This window comes from Haliotis cracherodii, unplaced genomic scaffold (genome assembly GCF_022045235.1).
Source record: "Haliotis cracherodii isolate W230 unplaced genomic scaffold, xgHalCrac1.p SCAF_13, whole genome shotgun sequence".
Taxonomy (NCBI): domain Eukaryota; kingdom Metazoa; phylum Mollusca; class Gastropoda; order Lepetellida; family Haliotidae; genus Haliotis; species Haliotis cracherodii.
In genome coordinates this window covers 11,883,712-11,906,830 of record NW_027266268.1, presented here as the reverse complement: position 1 = coordinate 11,906,830, position 23,119 = coordinate 11,883,712, and the positions used below count along the sequence as shown (strand labels likewise).

The window sequence follows — 23,119 nt, the reverse complement described above, 5'->3', positions numbered from 1 at the left end:
GGACTACTAATTTTAGTTCCTTATAACCGTAGTTCGTTATAAGTACATATACAGCATGACTACAGCAAGCAGTCGGGACCAAAAAGTAAGTTGTTATATTCGTCAGTTCGTTATAAGCGTGTTCGTTATAACCGTAGTTTACTGTAATCAGATATACTTTAAGTGCCAGCTTCCCGTATGATTGGTTGGTTTATTGTTTTACGCCGCACTCAGCAATATTCAAGCAATATGACGGCGGTCTGTAAATAATCGAGTCTCGACCAGACAATCCAGTGACTCATATCATGAGCATCGATCCAGGCAATTGGGATCGATGACATGCAACAACAAAGTCTTCCCGCATGACAAAAAAACTACTCGTCCTACAGCAACAAAACATACAGTTTTAAACCTCTGAGGGAAACTCACTCACTCACTATATCTATCGTGGGAAAGGACAACATAAGCATTAGGTGATCTTCTTTGTATGAACTGGCCGGTTGTGTGTCATCCCGCCGTGAATCGTTGTTCATGCAATCAACCACTGGTTCTGGCATGATTATTTATGTGCCGCCGTGATATTGCTGGAATATTGCTTATTTCGGCTTAGAAACAACTTTCTCTCAAGAATGTATGTTTTTCTTAACATAGGTCGTTCACTGCTGTTATAGTTGTATAAGTACGACATAAAGTATTTGGTCTCCTTACGGCGGCGTAATAAGACTAACTTCGTTCACACTGAGACGAGAGTGCCCAAGAAGCTGGAAAGATACGTAATTGAACAATTGCGGCGGTTCAACACAAAGCTGATGCAAACAATCAAATATTAATATTTTTTTAAATGTTGTTTCAGTGGTTGCCTCTGATGTGACAAATGTAAAAATCATTCGTTTGAAAGCTATCCCACATAGTGTTCGACCCGTGAAGATCCGGGTTAGAATTGATCTGCATATTTTGTGGCACGGACTCAAGGCGCTGGACCAAGTGCACAAGTTTTGTGAAGTCACTATTCTCGGACCGTCACACGGGCATGAAACAAACAATAAAGTGTTACGTAAAACGAAGGACTTCACTGACGATCAGTTCATCGCCTGCCTCATGCTTTTTTCGAGGCTTGTGCTATTGTTTAATCACATCTGAGTCAAAGTGGAGTGGTGTGTACATAACAGGGCCATGAAGTATTTTATGGGGGTGAGGAAGTCAACCCCAAACAGCGCTGTATCTGGGGACATGGGATGGGAGCCACCGGTTGTACGGCTATGGAGAAGTGTAGTAAGGTATTACAAGCGATCATGCGACGTGAATCCGGACAGATTTATATTTAAAGTGTTCAAGTGGGCAGACTCAGCGGCGTCATTAGGTACACGTAACTGGAATCTCCGTGTCCACAAGAAACTACGAAGTTTACAGTTAGACCATTTTATCCCTATTGGAAACACTTTTTATATACACTTTTTAACGAGTACGGTTGGAGAGAAGATAAAGCAGAACTTCATACAGGAATGGAGTAAGTCAGTCAGACAGGAGGAAAGTAGACATGGAACAGGAAAGAACAAGCTCCGACTTTATCGACATTTTAAGACAAGTTTTGAAGTTGAACGGTATTTACAGTTTCCCCTACCCCGGTCTCACCGCCGTGCTATAGCTCTATTCCGCTGTGGTGTTGCCCCGCTCCGTGTTGAGACAGGTCGCTACAATAATATACCATTGAATGAACGGGTGTGTTTTAACTGTCATGAATGCGTGGAGGATGAAAGCCATGTTTTATTTCATTGTCCTTTATATAAAAACATTACTGATAGCCTTTTAACTACATGTGCGAATCTCTGTGCTACTTTTCAAGTTTTATCTGATGTTGATAAGTTCTCTTTTATTATGTCCAATGATGATTTGTTGTTTCTAACGGCCAAAACCTGCAAACTTTTACTCGAAAAACGCAAGAATATTTTATATAATGATTTACCTTCGTGATATATTTTACCACTTATAAATTATACCTTGTATTTATTTTTATGTGACCTCGTCTCTCATAACTCATACTGAGTGGTTCTGTACTTTTATCTATGTTCTATGTATATATGTATGTAGTATGTTGTACAGAAGTGAGACGTAAATAAACAATTGTCTGTCTGTCTGTCTGTCTGTCTGTGTTTCATTTGATTTGAAAAAAACAGACAGGCGCTGTCTCATCAGGCGAGTTGTCCTTTCACTCTGCGTCTGTTGTTTAGTTGTCAATGTAGCAAATGATCCTTTGTGTCGTCGGATGATTTTAAGTATCATGACAACATTAAACAAGGGGACGATGTATGTTAGAGTTGTCGCACATTTTGATCTTCAGTGGTGGTTGGGTAGGGGTGCCCACTCGTCTGTATCGCAACAATATGCAGTGAATTGGTCCCAGAAACCTATGATCGTGGCTACTGATGCAAGATTCGCCCTGATCGTGTGTGTTGACTCTATTTTATACCCGGGTTTCACCGAAGTGGTAAACGTCTGCATTAATTCGGCTTACCTCCGGCCGCCATATAGCGTCGTTAAACAAGCAAACAAACAATAGCTTACCTCCGACATCAAGCTGACATACTGTTATGTAACTATTGTACTGTTCAAGGGTCATAAGCCTTTCGTCATACGCCGGTATCTTCCCAAAACGTAGACCTGCCAAAACGCAGACACGTTAAAACAACACTCGTTATGGCTGGTTGCATCAGTAATAAGTACCCTGTACCCTTGATTAAGTAAAATGGTATCACCCATGTAACAAGAAAGAAAGCTGGGTAGATTTCACAATTTTTTATTCAAATGTTATTTCATTGTCATTTATTATTATCAGTCATTTTCAATTGTTTATCATCAGTGGACCAACTGCATCCAGGTATTGAAGGGGTGTCTTTTCACGGCGACGAATCTGTTCCTTGATTCGGACAAGGCGATGTTCTTTCTCTCTGTAGACAACCTTCCTGGGTGGCGGTGCTGTTCCAAATCCAAATTGCATCTGCGCTAGTTTCGCTCTCCACCTCAGCTCTTGACCTCGGCAATGGAGGGATGTTCTGTCGTCTGTGGCGATACATGACACTACTCACACTCGGGAAGGACACTTTGTGATGTACCGGGAGCAGATTAAAGAAAGAAGGAGTTTTTTAAAGACAATGTTGTTGTCCACTTCTGCTCATTGTCTCAACATATTGATAATCCCTCATAGCAGGGGAGTAGACCAGTCTATTCATTAATTAGGTGTGACCAGCATGGCCCAATTAATTAGTGAGCTAATGTTAACTGTTTTTGGGAGGTCTGCATTTTGGAGGTCTACGTGATGGGAGGGAACCGTGCTAATACGGTGGCCATCCCAATGGCCAATCTAAGCCATTGGGATCGATGACATGCATCAACCAAGTTACCGAGCCTGACCACCCGATCCCGTTAGTCGCCTCTTACGACAAGCACCATCGCCCTTTAAGACAGGCATGGGTTGCTAAACACCTATGCTGATCCGGATCTTCAAGGGTGTGTATCTCCAATGGCGATTCTTTGTTAGAGTTAGGCCGCGGCAACCTATGCTGGTTGTACAAGGCGAACAAATTGAATGAGAGCGAAGGCTCGGTGACTTGGTTGATTGTGTGTCACAGTGACACGATGGCGTTTGTCGTTGGTCATAATATCAACCACTTGATTAGCTAGACTCGATTATGTACTGGTCGCCGTCATGTTGCTGAGTGTGGCGTCAAACAAGGAAACATGAACAATCCTCTTTGAGTTTGCTGTTCTCTCAATCTCATTAAAATCAGATCTTAGTTTTCGCTACCGCTAAACAAAGATCTGAGGACATCCCATTACGGGTCACGTCAGAACGACCTTCCATCCAACCAATCAGAGCGTCGCTTACCAGATCGTGAAAGTGACAGTCGGGATGTGTTTTCTAATCATGCAACCACGAAATAATTAACACGGGGTATTCCGAATGACAGTTACGGGTTTTATGATTATATCCATTCAATCTAGGCCATCTATAAGCCATTCCAGAATGTTCTTCTTAACAGTTTTAACATTTTTAATCGAGAATACGTCAAAATATGTTTCGAAAGTAGTCGCCAGTTTGAAACCAGTGTCGTATAGCTCGAGAAAGCCGCCTTCTGATTGGCTAATGTTGATTTCTTGTCAGTCATTTCTTTGGTCGGTCAAAATTAACGAAAGGTCGTTCTGATTATAATGAGATTGCTGTTTTCTTTGAGTTTTATGAATATGTTTGTATAGTGCGGATTTTGATGGTTGTCGTGAATAAAAATGATAATTTCTGTGTCTTAGTTGTATATAAACAGGTATCTCTTCCAGAAATAGTACAAATGCCCAAGAATAGATGAATGATTAATTAAATTAGTCCATTCCTGATACTTGCAGTTAGTCTTGCATAGTCTTGTTTCTTATGAGTTTTTTTTTTAAAAAGCTGAGTTGTGAAGATGAAGTTTGTTCTGAAGTTATTGTATTTCTTTATCTTCCACTTGAACTCTTCTGGTGTCGCCACCTGTGGTTGGAGTGATTGAGTGAGTTGGGTTTAACGCCGCTTTTAACGGTGTTCCAGTTATATCACGGCGTGTCAGCATAATATGGGAGGAAAGCTCGAAGTGATGCAGGTCTCAGACGCTTACCACTTCGGTGAAACCCACGAGCACGGATATGGTGCTGACAAACCTAGAAACATAATCGGGGCGAACCGGGATTCGAACCCACAATCATAGTTTCTGGCGTGTACAAGGGACGCAACTCTGCACAGCGAATCGCGGCGCCTTCGACGACTGTGCCACCCGTGCCCCCGCTTGTCGTAAGAGGCGACTAACGGGACCGGGTGGTAAGACTTGTTGACTTGGTTGATGCATGTCACCGATCCCAATTACGTGGATCGATGTTCATGATGTCAATCACTGGATTGTCTGGTCCAGACTCGAATATTTACAGACCGGCGTCGTATAGCTGGAATATTGCTGTGTGTGTCGTTAAACAGAAACAAGCACAAGCCTGACACATTGTAAAGTGGATCACATTCATGGAAAAGTGATTTCGGCACAAAATGTTCGTCTTATCAGTATGATGTCAACACTTATCAGTGACTTCTGTGTGCTGTCTACTAAAGTCACGCAATCACTCTCTGCTCGTCACCATGTATGTGAGCTCGTTGTTCCTGGGACTGTGTTTGATCGCCTCCACATATGGCTTCTGTACCATCGACAAAGTATATACAGATATGTCCAGTAAGTACGAGGGGATAGAATGTGTGTGGCCTACTGGGTGTTGGGTTGAACGCCGCTTTGAAGTAAAGGATAAAACACGCCTTCGAGGTTTTGGGTGAAAATGTGAACACGAGGGAGCCGGAGCAGGCCACGGTCGAGGGTCCAAGGGTTATTTCCGGCCCCGAGTTTTTACATTTTCAGTCTAAATGGAGAAGTATTTCCTCCAACATATAATTCGTCTAAATGACAGAAATACCAAAATGAATACAGAAACATAGCGATACCTTATAGTGAAACAAAAGTGTTGGTATAAAACAAATTCTACGACAGTGGGCGACAAAAGGCCACGTGTAGCATGCAGACAGCAGAAGTTTGTCAGGTGTAATTATGAAAACCTTTACGTCACCTACACCAAGCGTTTACATTTTAACCAAACCTGAGGGACGGTGTTTAAAATGTCAAATAGGCCTAGAGAAACATCTGAAACATTTAACTCTTTTATATCCTTGGGTCAGGGTAGAGTGGGGGGGGGGGGGGGGGGGGGGGGCGGGTCTCAATTTAGAATAACCCTGGGTAAGGGGGACTTTCTTTTCTGTAGACTATCCCTGGATTGGGGATCTTTGTCCAGGAAATTCCTGGGACACCCTGGGACAGAGGGACTTCCAACAGAATATCCCTGGAACAGAGGGATATTCTGTAAAAAGTCCCAGCTAAGAGGGTATTCTTCGAAAACAACGCCCCGTAAAAGCGATAGGATGACTTGAGGTTTGTCGTAGTTTTTTTATCAGTTATTTCAGAATCGATTTATGAGTGGCATTAATACACACACACACACACACACACACACACACACACACACACACACACACACACACACACACACACACACACACACACACACAAAAACTGTTGGTGGTAAATTAGTCTCGGGTTATCGTTTTGTTGTTATACTTTTATTTGTAATTATTGTTGAAATATGGCATTCCTATACCATGTACGTATACACTATGTGATTTGAATGAACTCTCTCTTCCCAGAATTTGGAACAATCACCCAATACTGCATGTACCGAGGGCTGAAGATGCAGGTTGGATCTCACATTAAAACTGCCGACTGTATGGAGTGTACATGTGATAAGAACGGTCTCAGCTGCTGTGGGCGAGTATAGATGACAAGCTGTTACTGTTTAAATGTATTGCTCACATAGTGGTTAAAACATTGACAATAATCTTCATAAAGAAATGTGTCCTTCTTTTTATAAGCCAAAGGTACCTAAGGCATGGTGATGTTCTAGCTAAGTAGATCAACTCGCATAAAATTTGAATTGAAGAACATTTTCACTGTCAAATTCTTACCTTGTGTTACTGTCCCGTGAAGATCCGGGTCTTCAGCAACCAGTGCTTGCCGTAAGAGGCGAATTTGCTTGCCGTTGGAGGCGACTAACTTGGTTGATGCATGTCATCGTATCCCAATTGCGTGGATCGACGTTCATAAAACCAATCACTGGATTGTCTGGTTCAGATTATTCACAGACCGCCGTCTGGCATATTGCTGAGTGCGGCGTTAAATAACTCTTAATGTGGGAGGAAAGATCGAAGGGATGCAAGTCATGGATATTTACCACATTGGTGAAACCCACGAGCACGGGTAGGGTGCTGACAAAACCTAGAAACATTATCGGGCGAACTGGGATTCGAACCCACAATCGTATGTTTCTGGCTTGCCCAATGGACGCAACTCTGCACAGCGATACGCGGTGCCTTAAACGACTGGACCACCCGTACCCGCTATGACTAACGATGCTTCATAGTAAACTGAACCAAATTAAAAACTTCACAATCCTAAAATTTTAACATTTTGACCAGTTATCAGTGTGGGCCCTTATTGTGTATTTAAACAATAATGGCCACGTATTGTCGTCAGATAACTCCCGTTTTTGTGCAGGTGACTCGATCAAAGTCATGTGCACAGCACTATAGTGGCAAAAGTGTTTTTTCACGTGCAACTGGTCACGTGGCCATAATACCGCACGTGTTTTCAGCCATACTTGTTAGCAGTCATTAACACAAAAAGAAAAACACAAGAAAACAAAAGTCTTTACGGCCATTTGTCATGCCACGCCTTTCAAATGTGCAACGTGAACGTGCCATCGGCATGTTGCAGACGGGATCGTCCGTAGCTGAAGTCGCAAGGACGATGGGTTGTAGTCCACGGACTGTTTATGATTTACAGACGCGTCTACAGCAAACCGCTGATCGCCCTCGGCCAGGTTGACCACGTGTGACGTCACATGCAGAGGATCGTCAGATTGTCTTACGTCACCTCCGTAACCGATTTTTGACGGCTACATCAACCAGAAATGAACTGTTTAGGGGTAGACTGAGTGCGCAAACTGTTTGAAACCGTCTGAGAACTGCTCACCTTCAAGCACGATGGCCATACTGCGGCCGTCATGGACTGGCCGTCAAAGGTCTTCCGACCTCAATCCCATCGAACACGTCTGGGATGCTCTTGGCAGAAGTCTGCGCACTCTCCAGAACCAACCACAGAATTTGCAAGATCTTGGCACCATTTTGCAGCAATAATGGCGTCGTCTGCCCAATCATGTGTTCACAAGCATCACAAGGTCCATGTGGAGGCGTTGTGTGGCAGTTGTCAACGCACATGGTGGCCATGCACGCTACTGAACTTGTGTGCCATCAGTTTCTCGTGCTTGGGACTTATGATTTAAGCTGTTGATGTTATTACCGAATATCGTAGGTGCTTGGAACAAATTATGGTTACCACCGTAATTAAAAAATCCTTCTTTGGACATTAATGGTTAAAAAATACCTTCTCTGATACATTTGTCCGTTGTATATCATATATGGGATTACTTTTAAAAATGTGAAGTTTTTAATTTGACTCAGTATATATGGTTTATTTCTTCACAGATACGGCATTAAGGGTGGTGTATTCGGGGCACCAGAGGGATGTAAGGTCATTGCTGACGGATGCACTGTGTTGATGGTGAAAGCTGACGATGAAACGAAAGACTGCTTCTCTGGAAGTACTCTAATAAAACATTAAAACTGTTTATTTTATTTGTTCAAATAATTTTTATCAATATTGGGCTACACTCATTAATGACAAAATTGTTAATATATATATACTTGGTCTCGTCGCTTTATGGCTAAAATAATACCGATGCGACGTTAAATTTTAACTCACTCACTCACTAATATTGGGCCACAAGAATGTATTATTTGTCCTTCATGATGTGGTCATAATCTTCTCACTAAGAACAGCCTGCCATTGTTTGACACTTAGTTACTGCCCTGTGCGGCGTTAAAGAACAAACCAAACATATGCACACGTAGAATTAGTTACACATGTGCAACATTACTTACGTGTAAAATGATGCACATGTGACGGGGTATTATAATTTGGTGCAATGCGCTGAATGCAAATTTGAATCCAACAATGTCAAAGATAATGATCCTTGTTTTTTGTAGGAGGGGAGGGAGTCTGGGTTTATATGGAACCTGGATATATTAAAATGAAGACCACACGCACGCACGTATATATATAATTATTCTCCTTTCTGGATATATTCCAAACGTCATCGCCAAAGAATAATCAGATTATCCGTCAAACCAGGTTCCATTGGGCGTAAAAGGCAGAATATGATAAAATTTATGTGAATGGATCATTGAAAATCTGGGATAACACCAGATGTTCGCAGAAAAGGTAAGCATATCCTGCTCTACCGGTAGCAACCGCCACTAACATAATTTGCGTTAATAAGTAAGTGTTCGTTTGTTGCCTAGCGTCACTCAGCAATACTCCTGCTACACGACGACACGGGATGTTTTGGTTGGTTTGTTCTTTAACGCCGCACTCAGCAATATTCCAGCTATATGACGTCGGTCTGTAAATAATCGAGTCTGGACCAGACAATCCAGTGATTAAGATCATGAGCATCGAACCACGCAATTGGGATCGATGACATGCATCAACCAAGTCAGAGAGCCTGACCCCCCGATCCCGTTAGTCGCCTTTTACGACAAGCATGGGTTGCTGAAGACCTATTCTACCCCGGATCTTCACGGGTCCGGTGGGATGTAAACCATCGAGTCTTGCCCAGACAATCCAGTGATCAGTATCATGAGCAATGATCTGTGTCGTTGTGGTACAACGCCACACTGTCAATGAAGTCACCAAGCGTGACCACCCGATCCATGTATGCCAGAGTCGTCGGCAAACAAATAGTGGAACGTCGACAGTTACCCATGTCGTTGAGTCTGCAAATCAAGTGACCGCCTCCGTGATCTGGTGGTAGAGCGTCCGCCCGGAGAGCGGAAGGTCAGGGGTTCGATCCCCGGCTGCTTCATACCAAAAGACGTTAATAGATGGTACTTGTTGCTGCCCTGTCTGGCGCTCGGCATTTAGTGTCTTAAAACAAGGACCGGTCGGCTCGGAGTCAGTATACTGTGTGTGAGTCAGGTATTCATGTTAAACTGCGGCATGATATCTCCGTTGGCTATCGGCATTAGTAAGGACTAGTACAAGCAGCCACACACACACACACACACACACACACACACACACACGCTTGCATGCACGTCGCTATATAAGTGCAATAATCTTGGCCGTCACGTTAAACCCAATTTCACCTCACCACCTGCAAATCAGGCGGTTTATATACTCACACGCAAAAGAAACGAAAGTCGAGTACATATATGCAGTATACATGTTATTTATTTTCAACAGTAAAGACAAGAAATACTATAAGGGCAAGATTGACAAAAAATTAACTGACGACAGTTTAATGGATTAAAAGGCAGATGACATAATTGTTTTTTTTCAAATGTTAAGGGCCTACACAGTTTCGGGTCAATACCCAAGATGTCAGTCAATACCTGGTGTGACCACCATTAACATTGATCACTGCCACACATCTTCTGTACATTGAGTGGATCAGACGATTTGTGAAGGTCCTAGGGATCCTCCTGCACACATCCAGAGCAGCTGTGCGTAGTTCATCGGCAGTTGTAGGGACTGGGCGCACATTGTGCAGACGCCTTTGAACCTTATCCCACAAGTGTTCGATGGGGTTCAGATCAGGGCTGAGGGCTTGTCACGGTAGAACACGGATGTTGTGTTGTTGCATAAAGGCCATGGTAGCTCTGGCAACATGGGGACGAGCGTTGTCCTGCTGGAAATGTGTTGTTGATGTTGTGCAAAAAATGGAACAACGTGGGGTCTGATCACTTGGTCGATATACCGCTGAGCAGTGACGCCGTGTCCCCGACCTTGACCAACATTCAGAACGCACATGGGTCCAAGTCTTGCATTCAGTACAATCCCTGCCCATATCATGACGCTAGGTCCACCCCATGGATCCCTTTCCACAACGTTTCTGTCAGCGAAACGATCACCTCGACGCCAAGACTCTTCCGTCTGCATGGGAGACACAAAAGCGACTTTCATCAGAGAAGATGACACGCCTCCACTCACGATGACGCCAGTTGTGATGATCCTGTGACCACTGAAGTCGTACTTGTCGATGCCGTGGTTGGAGAACAGGACGACGTGCTAGTCGGCGACATCTGAGGTTGTTGGAACGGAGACGTCGGATCACAGAGTCCCGGCTAATGTGTCGCTTATGTGTTCTTATGGTCTGTCGAGCACTTTCACTTACAGTTGGGAATCGATCTTGTCGAGGTGTGGTGACTCTAGGACGACCGCTCCGAGGAAGGTCATCTGTGGTCTGTGTAGGAGACGGTAAATTGTGGTTATGTTAACGTTGAAATGACGGGCAACATCTTGGACAGACTCTCCAGCTTCCAAATGTCCGATAGCCTGGATTCTCTGAATTTGAGTTAGGCGTGGCATTGTTGACCAAGGAGTGGTAGGTCCAAGAATCGGCCACAGTTTTATACCCACTACAGTTCGTGACAGTTCGTGTATTTTCGATTTCGCGATAAATGGGTGCATGATACCCACATATTCATTGAAATGGTGCGTTTTGGCGATTCGTTTTTTATGTTGCGATTTTACTCGGGGCTTCCAAAATGCAACCAAAATATTGATAACACCATCAGGCTTCACTACATGCTAAAACTCGTATCAATTTATGGTTCCGTGTTTATTACTTATTTGCTTAAAACCACTTGCGTTTCTTTTGCGTGTGAGTATGTAATAGTGACGCTATTTACGAGAGGGTGACGCCAGCCACTTCAGCATGTGTTAACCTTACACAACCTGGAGTGCACATTCTGGTGCTGATGCTGATATACATATATACGAAGTTGGTCCCAATCTCCCCTACTTTCACGTTGCCCGTTCTTCGGTGCGCATTTACCGGTAAGTCCAATGACATTGACAATAAGTGTTGCTCTATGGATACCCTCAAATACAAAGTTAAGTGTCGCCGTTGAGCAAATAGTATAACGTCGTCAATAATGCATTGACTCATGATGTTGTCTGTTCACAAGCAAATTAAAACCAATTACGAATTATCTATAAACAAAATCACCAAACTCGGGTATATCGTCAAAAGCCGCCCTGAACGCTAAATGCTGTAAATTCAACTAAACCCTTCCACAGTACTAGAGTAACTATATCAGTTAAGGGAAACCCTTGAAACATAACTGTACTTTTAAAATAGGCATAACTGCAACCTCATCAATGGAGAGCGAAGATATGTTCTGTCTTGGTGTTTTTTTGTCAATTCAATGGTAAAGTGTGTTTAGAATATAATCCATATGACGTCAACACATATACATGTAGCAAAGAGAGAAAGAACAAAACCATGCTAGTATGATAATAATAGTGAGTGAGTTAAAATTTAAATTTATTGTCGCATCGGGATTATTTCAGCAATATTATATCTAGCCGCGTAATAATAATCATAATCATAATCATAATCATAATAATAATAATAATAAATTAAAGGGTCAAAAGATATTCCATAATTATAAAAATTCTCTACTAAAAGCAGAATCCACTGTATCATAAGCAGGTGTTTATGAATCGTTATCAAATAGTGATAATATCAGGTGTTAGCTCAAAGGTGAGCGTGTGCTGCCCAACCACTGCTGAAATGTTTATCGGTATGGCTGTAAACAAGTTCCGTTGTCACTTAAGGCCGAAATGTTAAGCAACATGTTTCGGAAATTCCTACATGCCTAACCCTAAATTCTCGCCTAACCCTAAATGCTCGCCTAACCTAAAAACTAAAATGGAGAATCGCCGGATGCTACTTGCCCAATCCAACCACCTTGAATGGAAAGAGATTCTGCAGGAATTCGTTGTGTTGAATAAGGCGGTAATGATGCATCACTGCACAACGTTGAATGTATCAAAGATAAGAGTTAGTGAGTGACTTAAAATTTACAGTTATATCGGCAGTATATCTGTCATATCGTCACAATTAAAAGTTTATACGTCAATAATAAATACATAAAGTACATAAAAACCTTTAAGAAAGGACAGTAAAAAAAACAGACTATCACAGATTATATTTAAAACTAGCATGTTATTATAAAAAGATATCATTATTCATAATAATACATGATAAAAACGAGCTAGAAATCGCCAAAAGCCAAAGGCCACCGTACAAGGGTCCGTAAGGACTTACCGTACCCCTGCTACCTGCACGGTCAAAGATAAAATACATTACACGTACCCATGAAGATCCGAGGTAGAATAGGTCTTCGGCAACCGGACTATGCTTGTCGTAAGAGGCGACTTACGTGACCGGGTGGTCAGACTCGCTGACTTGATTGATGCATGTCATCGTATCCCAACTGCGTTGGTCGATCACCGTCAAGCACATATTGCTGGTCTCTTTGGACTTTGCAATCGCAATTCCCGTTTCAGCGGGTATCCCATCTTAAGTTACTCGAAAGAAATTGGTCTGCATAATACATTCTAAACATGTATGTGATTAATAAAATTCTTGTTTTTAAATTTGGTGTGATGATTTTACCAACTGACATTATTGAAGGCTATGTCCAGGAGGTTGAAGTATCGTAAAATTATTGTCCCCTTGTGTATCACGTAATCCTATCATAATCGATGTAACTATCATCAACGAGTGTTTTTAAGCCACCTCATTGCTGATTATTTTTAATATTGGCTAGCATTGTGTGGCTAAAGTGGGGACGTAAATCCCGCTGGGATATCATGCAGGAAGCAGAGTTACTGTAAGTCCCCATGATCCCCAGCAAGGTGGCCTGGCTCTGATTCCTGGTGGCGTAGAGCCCCGGTTTTAAACTGTATTAATGATATCGTTATGTATGTTTGATAAAATGGGTTTTTTAAATTTAAATTTGCATTGATGACTCACTTGTGAAATGTCAATTTGGTCTCGTCGCTATATGATCGGAATAATGTCGATGCAACATTAAATTTTAACTCATGATGTCCTTGGTTGATGCATGTCATCGATCCCAATTGCGTGGGTCGATGCTCATGATATTAATCACTACATTGTCTGGTCGAGACTCGATTATTTACAGACCGCCCGTCATATAGCTGGAATAATGCTGAGTGCGGCGTTAAACAACAAACCAAGCAACCAACCAACCACTCATGATGTCAATCACTGGATTGTCTGGTCCAGACTCGATGTTATAACAGACCGCCGTCATATAGCTTGAATATTGCCGAGTGCGGTATTAAACAAACAAACATGATACACTACCATTCCCCTATGTATCATTTCACGAATTGCTTCATTTATCTGAATATTAGACTGTCTACTAACATTAATACTTTTGGACCCTCAGATAGCAACGAGTTTTTTTCTTATCATGACACCATATGCCGCTTCACATATATCTGTATGACCCAAAGAGACAACCATTTTGTCCGTTATCAGTGTACGAGTCGTCATTTCTGTTTGTCAGAAGCAGATAGACGTCTCCACCACCTCTACTGCGACATGTACGTGTACGGACTGTTACTCCTTGGTTTGGTGGCATCAGCAGAGAGTTTCTGTTTTATGGACAAAGTGTACACGGACGTGTCCAGTAAGTTCCTTGGCCACCTGTACCTTTGTAGTTATTATTGTAAAACTATTCTTCACGCTAATGTTTATTCCAAGAAGGGAGGGAATGACTCGTTTTTGAAAAATAAATATTCTCAAATATGTTGTGTCATCGCAAAAGCCAAGTCGCTAAGGTCATAGGGGTTTACCACTTTGGTGACGCTCCGCGTTAGAATAGGTATTCAGCAACCCATGCTTGCCGTAACAGGCGACAAAGCGTGTCGTAAGAGGTGACTAACGGATCGGATGATCATGCTCGCTGCCTTGGTTGATGCGTGTCATCGTATCGATGCTCATGATATTAGTCACTGGATTGTCTGGTCCAGATTCAATTATTTACAGATCGCCGTCATATAGCTGGAATATTGCTGAGTGCGGCGTTAACAAACAAACAAACAAACAAACAAAAATCACTTTGGTGAAACTCGTGAACACTGAGGTGGTGAGAAAATATGGATCATGATAGGCACAATATGGAATGCAAACACACAAGCGGCTCCTGACAACTAAGCGACGAACTCTCACTGGCCTTCTCTTGCCTCGTCATCAATGATGATGATACAGAAACATACACTGAAAAAAAGGTCAAGTGAATTCTACTAACTTAATCAGTAACAGAGGCCAGATGGTTAGTAAACAGCGAATTTACCAGCCTTCTTGGTAGAATTCACGAAGATGCTGAAGATAACTAATTATCAATTATTACATTAGTACAATTCAAACCACACTGTAAGACTGTGTTAAGAATGTAAACATATTCAGGATATGTTCAGGAATGTGTTTCAGTCCTAAACGGTATGACGATTTGGTGTGTTCTATTGCTGCAATGGATAAAAGGTTGCAGGTTCGAATCCAACCGAGATTTAAAATTCTTTTAGTTCATCAATGTGTTGTTACTGTATGCCTCATAGTATTTCTTTCAAACAGGAAACTGACAATAAAAATATATGTGACTGAACCTTTTTCCGATACTGTTTAGTAAAGTCTACTAACATGTTAGTGTCTGAGTGGACAGTGAAATTCACTTACTTAGTAAACTTTACAAACTATTTGTTTGAGTGTAATGCCAAATAGATCATTCATTTGAGTTAAGATAACTTAGACATTGTGATAGTTGTTTTTGCAGGATTTTCTTTAAAACAAATATTCCATTTCCAACTCAATTTGCATGATAGGGATAGGGTGTGACATATGTCAAAATCGTGTTCCATGTGCGTTTCCTTCACAACCAGGTTCCTTCATGACCTGCATCTCCTTTGTCCTTCTTCCCACGTCGGGGACACGGGTGGCCCAGTCACCTAAAGCCCCTATCTCACATTCTGAAAAGAATGAACACGATTTAACGTGTTTCATTAAATCGTGTTAGAACGTATGAAGGTCGCGCACTCATTCGTGTTCATTGGTGTTAAGTCGTGGTCGGTCGCGCGCGGTCGTATGGACGTCGCAGCTCGGCTTAAATCGTTATAAATTTTTGCATTTTTTTATAACACGATTTAAGCCGAGCTGAAAAGTCGTGTTCAGTCGTATGAAGGTAGTATGAAGGTCGTATGACAGTCGTGTTCAATCGTATGAAGATCGTGTTCAGTCGTATGAAGATCATGTTCAGTCGCGTTCAGTCGTGTTGGGGAGCGTGGGAAGAAACTCATACGACCTTCATACGTTTTAACACGATTCAACACGACTTTCATACGCCTTTCAAACGACTCCCATACGCCTGAACACGAAATCCATACGTTTGTCATACGACCGGAAGAGCCTATCACGTGACTGAGTGAGAACGTGGGGAAACCCCCTGAAGGTGAAAGCTCACTCTACAGCCATGCCAAACCTCAGGCGGCCGAAACGTAAACTCCTCCAAGCAAAACCTTCGAAAGGGAAACATCCTTCACCACCAACTATGGATGAACATCCACCCTCTACCCAGGGACAAGATGAGCCAGCTGAAACCTCTGTACCACCACCAAAATCGCCAACAACAACAACAAAAACAACTGAAACTGCCATCCTCCTCCAAAGCTGCTTCTTGCGGGTCTTGTTCCTTGTTGAACATGGTGAAGACTGACACAGAAATGCTGCTGCAATGCAGCCTATATACTACATGACCCACGTGACCAAAATAAACAAAAATATGTCGTATGAAGATCTTGCTCAGTCGTATGGAAATCGTGTTTATTTTTGTAGTCGTATGGACATCGTAATGATTCGGGTTTAATCGTATGGCGGTTGTGTTGAAAGAGGCTTAAATCGTGTTGTATCGTATGAATATCTTATGACGGTCGTATGAGTGTCGCGTTCAGTCGTAAGAAGGTCGTATGAGGGTCATTTTTGGTCGTATGAGGGTCGTGTTTGGTTAAGAAATTTACATAAACCACAAGGTCGAACACGAATCAACACGATTTTTCAACTTTTCTTAAATCGTGTTCGCACTTTCTTAAATCGTGTATGTGAGATAGGGTCTTAAGGCGCCGCGATTCACTGTGCAGAGTTGCGTCCCTTTGGCACGCCAGAAACCTTGATTGTGGGTTCGAATACCGCTTCGCCCCGATTATGTTTCTAGGTTTGTCAGCACCATACCTGTGCTCGTGGGTTTCACCGAAGGAGTAAACGTCTGAGACCTGCTTCACCTCGGGCTTTCCTCCCACATTAAGCTGTCACGCCCTGACATAACTGGAATACTGTTAAAAGCGGCGTCAAACCCAACTCACTCTTCCCAAGTCAAACTGTCATGCCACGACATTAAAGCAATTCTGGTCAAAGGAAATGTCTCTACTTTTCAGAATATGGATCAATCACTAAATACTGCATGTACAAAGGGCTGAAGATGCAGGTCGGATCTCAACTTAAAACAGCCGACTGCATTGAGTGCAACTGCCACGATACTGGTCTAGGCTGTTGTGGGCAAGTATAGGGAACACTTCGCTACACGGTTTCACACAAATCACCTGTCCCATACACCAAACATGTAGCATTAAGTCAAGTTTAACATTTAGCAAATGATAGGCAGAGCATCCCCATCCTTACAAACAGAACACTGCCTGTGCAGTGGCATAGATTCATACACCACCTAAACATCAAAAGGACTTCGAGCAAAAACTGACTCATGATGTGCACACACGGTTATACATACTACGGTCCAAAACTGACATGTTTCAACAATGTTTAGACACGAGAATTTATTCTGAAACTAATATAGGATAAACTATATTGAGATACGAGGATATATTGTAAGGTCAAGATTTGACATGGAGTCAACGATATTGAGACACGAGTATAAGGTCCAAAACTAACATCATGGAATTTAGCATTGTTTGGACACGGATTTATTTTCTAAGACTAATATCTGATCAACAATATTGAGATACGCCTATATATTATTCTATGATCAAAACTTGACATGGCATCAACAGTACTGTTTGTTTAATTTGTTGTTGATGTTCGCTTTGGAAAAAGGTTTAAACGAAAATCCACAAAACTGCCAATGCGATAGCCCATGTGACAACTCATACTATATTTCCATTCAATGTTATTTTTCTAATTAGTTTGAAACGAACTGATACACCCACTATTGCTAATTGTGAAAGATGCTTGTGTTTGTTTGTTTGTTGTTTTACGCCGCACTCAGCAATAGTTCAGCTATATGACGGTGGTCTGGACTCCAATCCAGTGACTAACACCATAAGCATCGATTTAGGCAAATGGGATCCGATGACGTGCATCAACCAAGTCAGCGAGCATGACCACCCGATCCCGTTAGTCTCCCCTTACGACAAGCATGGTGACAGAGTATATATTATAAGGTCCAAAACTTATCTGGAATCGGCAATGTCTGGACATGAGTGTATTTTGTAAAACTGATATTGGATCAACCATTTTGAGGCGCTATTCTGAGGTCCAAAAAATCATAAAATGAACAACGTCACACAGCTGCTAAATTGACAAACATGGGACTATCAATGCTCAGACATGAAGACATATGTTAATGTATGCATGGAATAGAACTTATCAGTGCATATTCTGAGAGTCAAATATTTCAAAAGGTCAACAATGGTTAGAAACGAAAATATATTTTGAGGCGTAAAACCGACAGTTAAGAGCGGGTGTATACTTGAGGTCTAATAAAATACTGGGGATAAATTAGATCTTCAGCAACCCATGCTTGCCGGTAAAAGGCAACTATGCTTGTCGTAATAGGCGACTATAACGGGATCAGGTGGCCAGGCTCGCTGACTTGTTTGATGCATGTCATCGTATCCCAATTGCGTGGATCGATGATCATGATGTCAATAACTGGATTGTCTGGTCCAGACTCGAATATTTACAGACCGCCGTCATATAGCTGGAATACTGCTGAGTGCGGCGTTAAGCAACAAACAAACAGACAAAAAATACAGCACCAAACTGATATGGGACAACGCCATACAACACTGGCTTTATGTTAGATCCAAACTGGCATGGGAGGGAAATGGGTACTTTACGGTACCACAATCACCACAATGTCGTGAAGATGTGCATTGCCCCAACACTGACATATGAATGGCCATCCACGTTTAGACATGAAAATATATGTTAAGGTCCTAATGTGCCGTGTAGAAATCACCGTCATATCCAAACAGGAATCAGTTGTCTTAGTCTGAGTTGTTACCTTTCACTGCAGATTCGGCATCAATGCGGGCGTTGTGCAGCCTCCTAGTGGGTGTAAGGTCGTCGCTGATGGATGCAAGATGTTGCTGGTGAAAGCTGACGATGACACGAAAGACTGCAGCTCTGGAGAGTCTCTCATAAAACCGTAGAGCAATCCCCCCCCCCCTCCCGACTTCTCCCCCCCCCCCCCTTCCCGACGTCTCCTGTTTTGCATGCGTATAAATTTGTATAAATGCGAATAAATGTGTCTCGTAGCATTTACTATTCCTAAAAGGTAATTGTGGAATAAATATACGACCTCAACGCCAATAGTGATTGAATGCATATATCTAGTCATTAAATGCATATTGTCATAGCACGCGTATTCCTCGACCCATGCTTGCACTATGAGGTTGGTTGTTGGTTTGGTTGGTTTGTTGTTTAACGCCGCACTCAGCAATATTCCAGCTATATGACGGCGGTCTGTAAATAATCGAGTCTGGCCCAGACAATCCAGTGATTGATATCATGAGCATCGATCCACGCAATTGGGATCGATGACATGCATCAACCAAGTCAGCGAGCCTGACCACCCGATCCCGTTAGTCGCCTTTTACGACAAGCATAGTCACTTTTTAAGGCAAGCATGGGTTGCTGAAGACCTATTCTACCGCGGAATCTTCACGGGTATGCACTATGAGGCGACCATGCTTGTCGTAAGAGGCGAATAACGGGATAAGCATAGACCTACGCAAATGGGATACGATGACATCCATCAACCAAAGTCAGCGATCCTGACACTTGATCCCGTTATTCGCCTCTTACGACAAGCATTGGTGCACTATGAGGCGACCATACTTGTCGTAAGAGGCGAATAACGGGGTCAGTTGTCAGGAACGCTGACTTTGGTTGATGGATGTCATCGTATCCCATTTGCGTAGATCTGTGTTCATGATGTCAATCACTGGATTGTCCTGTCCAGACTAGGTTATTTATAGACTGTCGTCATATAGAGCTGGAATATTGTTGAGTGTTGCGTTAAACAAGAAACAAACAAAGCCATATTTCTCTCATGTCATGAATTTATTCTCTTCACAGCATGCATATGCCTCACCATTGCATACATAATAATCAAACGATTAATTAAATAAAACGACAAAACCTATTCCATATCCAAAAGACATTTCTGCAAAAAGCAGAGTCGATTGCATATCACTATATCATGATCATGTGTTTATTATGAATCACTATCAAATAGTAATGGTATTCGCGAAAAAGTGAGCGTTTCCTGTCCCACCGGCGGTATCCGTCACAAACACATGCAAAGGCATGTCAATCATTCACCTGAAAAATAGGGAATTGCATCGGACATCATTTTTGTCACTGATGCGTCAAATTGGGAAATGTCCTCCACATGTCTACCATAATACTTTTTGAAATCTTTACTGAGGCCTTGAATGTAGATCAAACAACTTCTGAGCAAGAGTCGTATGACCATCTATCAAATCCTGAAAGAAAGAGGATGCTCGATTGTAACTTAAAAGTTGTGAAATGTAGACACAAAGGGCTGGAGCTGCTTGAATATTGCTCGACATAAAGGGAATGTTGACTACTGGAAATTTGAAGTCATCCCTCTTGTCATACAGTCATGTGAAGAGTGATTTGTCACTCTGAATCTATATGCATAGATCTAAATATGAAACAGATGAAGATGACACTCTGGTCTCTTCTATTTCTAGTTCAGGTGGGTAAATCGTTGGAAGGGAATTGGCTGTTTGATGGTTATTGAACGATATCAGATCATCAGTAAACATGAAGCTTAAGTGAAACCTCTTCACCAAATTACCTTGTTTTCAAATCAGTAAGAAGGGGAGCGCACTTAGTGCCAATGGGAATGCCTACTTCTTGCCTACGTGTCTTACCCCGAGATGGAAATGTTGTTATAGAGAAAATCAACATAATGTTTAGTCATTTGTCTGATCAGTGTTATATCATAGGTGACATGGGGTTTAACGTCTCGTCCAAGATTATTGCACTTATATAGCGACGTGCATGCACGTGTGTTGCTGCTTGTACTAGTCCGGACTGATGTCGATTTATAGTGCTAGCTCACTGAGATACCATGCCGCAGTTTAACATGAATACCCCACTCAGACACAGTATACTGACTCCGAGCCGACCAGTCCTTGTTTTAGCCCCTTATTCCGAGCGCCAGACAGGGTAACAGCAAGTACCATCTTTTAAGGGCTTTTGGTATGACGCGGGCGGGGATCGAACCCCGGACCTTCCGCTCTCCGGGCGGACGCTCTACCACAAGTAAAGTATACATTAAGCAAATGATACCATGTAATTACATCGATATTTACACACACATACACACACAAACGCACACACAAACGCACACACACACACATGCCGTTATTTATAAGCGAAATAATGTTGAACGCGACGTTAACTCATTTCGCCCCACCTCACCTGTGCTTAGATTAAGCATACTTATCGCTACAGAAGGCTTCGTACCTGTCAAAAGGGGTCGGGTAGCCAAGTGGTTAAAGTGTTTGCTCGTCACGCCGAAGACCCGGGTTCAATTCCCGACATGGGTACAATGTGTGAAGCCCATTTCTGGTGTCCCCTGCCGTGATATTGCTGGAATATTGCTAAAAGCGGCGTAAAACCATACTCACTCTAGTACCTGTCAAAAGAACATAGTACTCGACTTCTCATGCCTGTATTTATTTCAGTCTTAAATAATGGTGTATCTTTGGAATTTCATTTCACATGTAATTAAACCGACGTTTTATAATAGAAATACAAAGCGGTAGTGTACCTTGGCATGGGACTTGGAAACAATGGAATAAACAAAGTGTCATTTGAGCTACGAGGACAAAAAATTGAAAATTACACCTAGTTATAAATTGTCACCTCACTTCAATCTTCATGCATCAAGGGTACACGTGCCACAATTCACCTTGCAGGGTTGCGTCTCTTAGGCGTGCAAGAACACAATGGGTTCGAATCCTGATTCTCCCGGATTAGTTTTTGTGGTTTATCACCGCCCTACCGGTGTTCGGGGATTTAACCAAAGTGGTATACGTCTTGCAATGGCATCGGTTTCCTCACACATCAAGCTGGCAAATCGTGATCTAAATCAATTAACTTTGTGAGCGGCGGTGAATCCAACTCGGGCATTCACTCCATGCATCACTCTGTGTGTTAGTGGACTATTGTAGGTAATTTCTGATGAGTCTTAGTAGCAACAAAATGAACGAGGCTCTCGTAAAATATCGAGCAGCTGGATTTGGTTATGATTGGTTGGTTTGTTATTTAACGCCGCGCTCAGCAATATTCCAGCTATATGACGGCGGTCTGTAAATAATCGAGTCTGGACCAGACAATCCAGTGATTAATATCATGAGCATCGATCCACGCAATTGGGATCAATGACATGCATCAACCAAGTCAGCGAGTCTGACCACCCGATCCCGTTAGTCGCCTTTTACGACAAGCTTAGTCACCTTTTACGGCAAGCATGGGTTGCTAAAAGACCTATTCTACCCCGGAATCTTCACGGGTCTCGAGCAGCCGGAGTACTTGAGAGTTATTACCCTGTGTACATTAGAGTGTGAGTGAGTGAGTGAGTGAGTATGGTTTTACGCCGCTTTTAGCAATATTCCAGCAATATCACGCCGGGGACACAAGAAATGGGCTTCACACATTGTACCCATGTCGGGATTCGAACGCGGGTCTTCGGCGTGACGAGCGAACGCTTTAACCACTAGGCTACCCGACGGCCCCATGTACATTAGAGGTACCTCCGATCCAGTAGGTGTGTAGACACTGAGACGGTGCTACAGTGATTCGATGCCATCTACTGCTTGACCTGGGTATTTTCTCCTTTCCCAGTGCGGACGGGATAACTGTCTGATTACACCGACTACCAGCTTCTGACACTTCCACACATGTCACCCATCGTATTGGCTTTTATGACTGTAAACCAAATACTACTTTTTCAATATAATTTGTTACTTACTTATTGATCGTGTGTTGTTATTTAACGATTTCCCAATTTATTTCTGCAATACAGTTTAGTGATATTTTTTCCATTTTAATCAATCAGTGAAAGCATGATGACATCTTTTGATAAAACGATCCAAGATTATTGCACTTATATAGCGACGTGCATGAACGCGCGCCTGCGTGCGTCCGTGCGTGCGTGCATGTGTGTTTGTGTGTCCGTGTGTGTGTGTGCGTGTACTAGTCC

At 42.5% G+C, this 23,119-nt stretch overlaps 2 protein-coding genes across 2 annotated transcripts; both read left to right on the top strand.

Moving 5' to 3' along the window:
* Positions 1–5,072: 5,072 nt before the first annotated feature.
* LOC139458902 (beta-microseminoprotein-like) lies at positions 5,073–8,277 on the top strand. Its single transcript, XM_071240338.1, has 3 exons — positions 5,073–5,222; positions 6,239–6,359; positions 8,135–8,277. Exons 1-3 carry the CDS (start codon positions 5,132–5,134, stop codon positions 8,268–8,270), a joined length of 348 nt encoding a protein of 115 aa, XP_071096439.1. The 5' UTR covers positions 5,073–5,131; the 3' UTR covers positions 8,271–8,277.
* A 5,779-nt stretch (positions 8,278–14,056) lies between these two features.
* On the top strand, positions 14,057–19,190 carry LOC139458901 (beta-microseminoprotein-like). Its single transcript, XM_071240337.1, has 3 exons — positions 14,057–14,221; positions 17,016–17,136; positions 18,893–19,190. Exons 1-3 carry the CDS (start codon positions 14,134–14,136, stop codon positions 19,026–19,028), a joined length of 345 nt encoding a protein of 114 aa, XP_071096438.1. The 5' UTR covers positions 14,057–14,133; the 3' UTR covers positions 19,029–19,190.
* Positions 19,191–23,119: the final 3,929 nt, after the last annotated feature.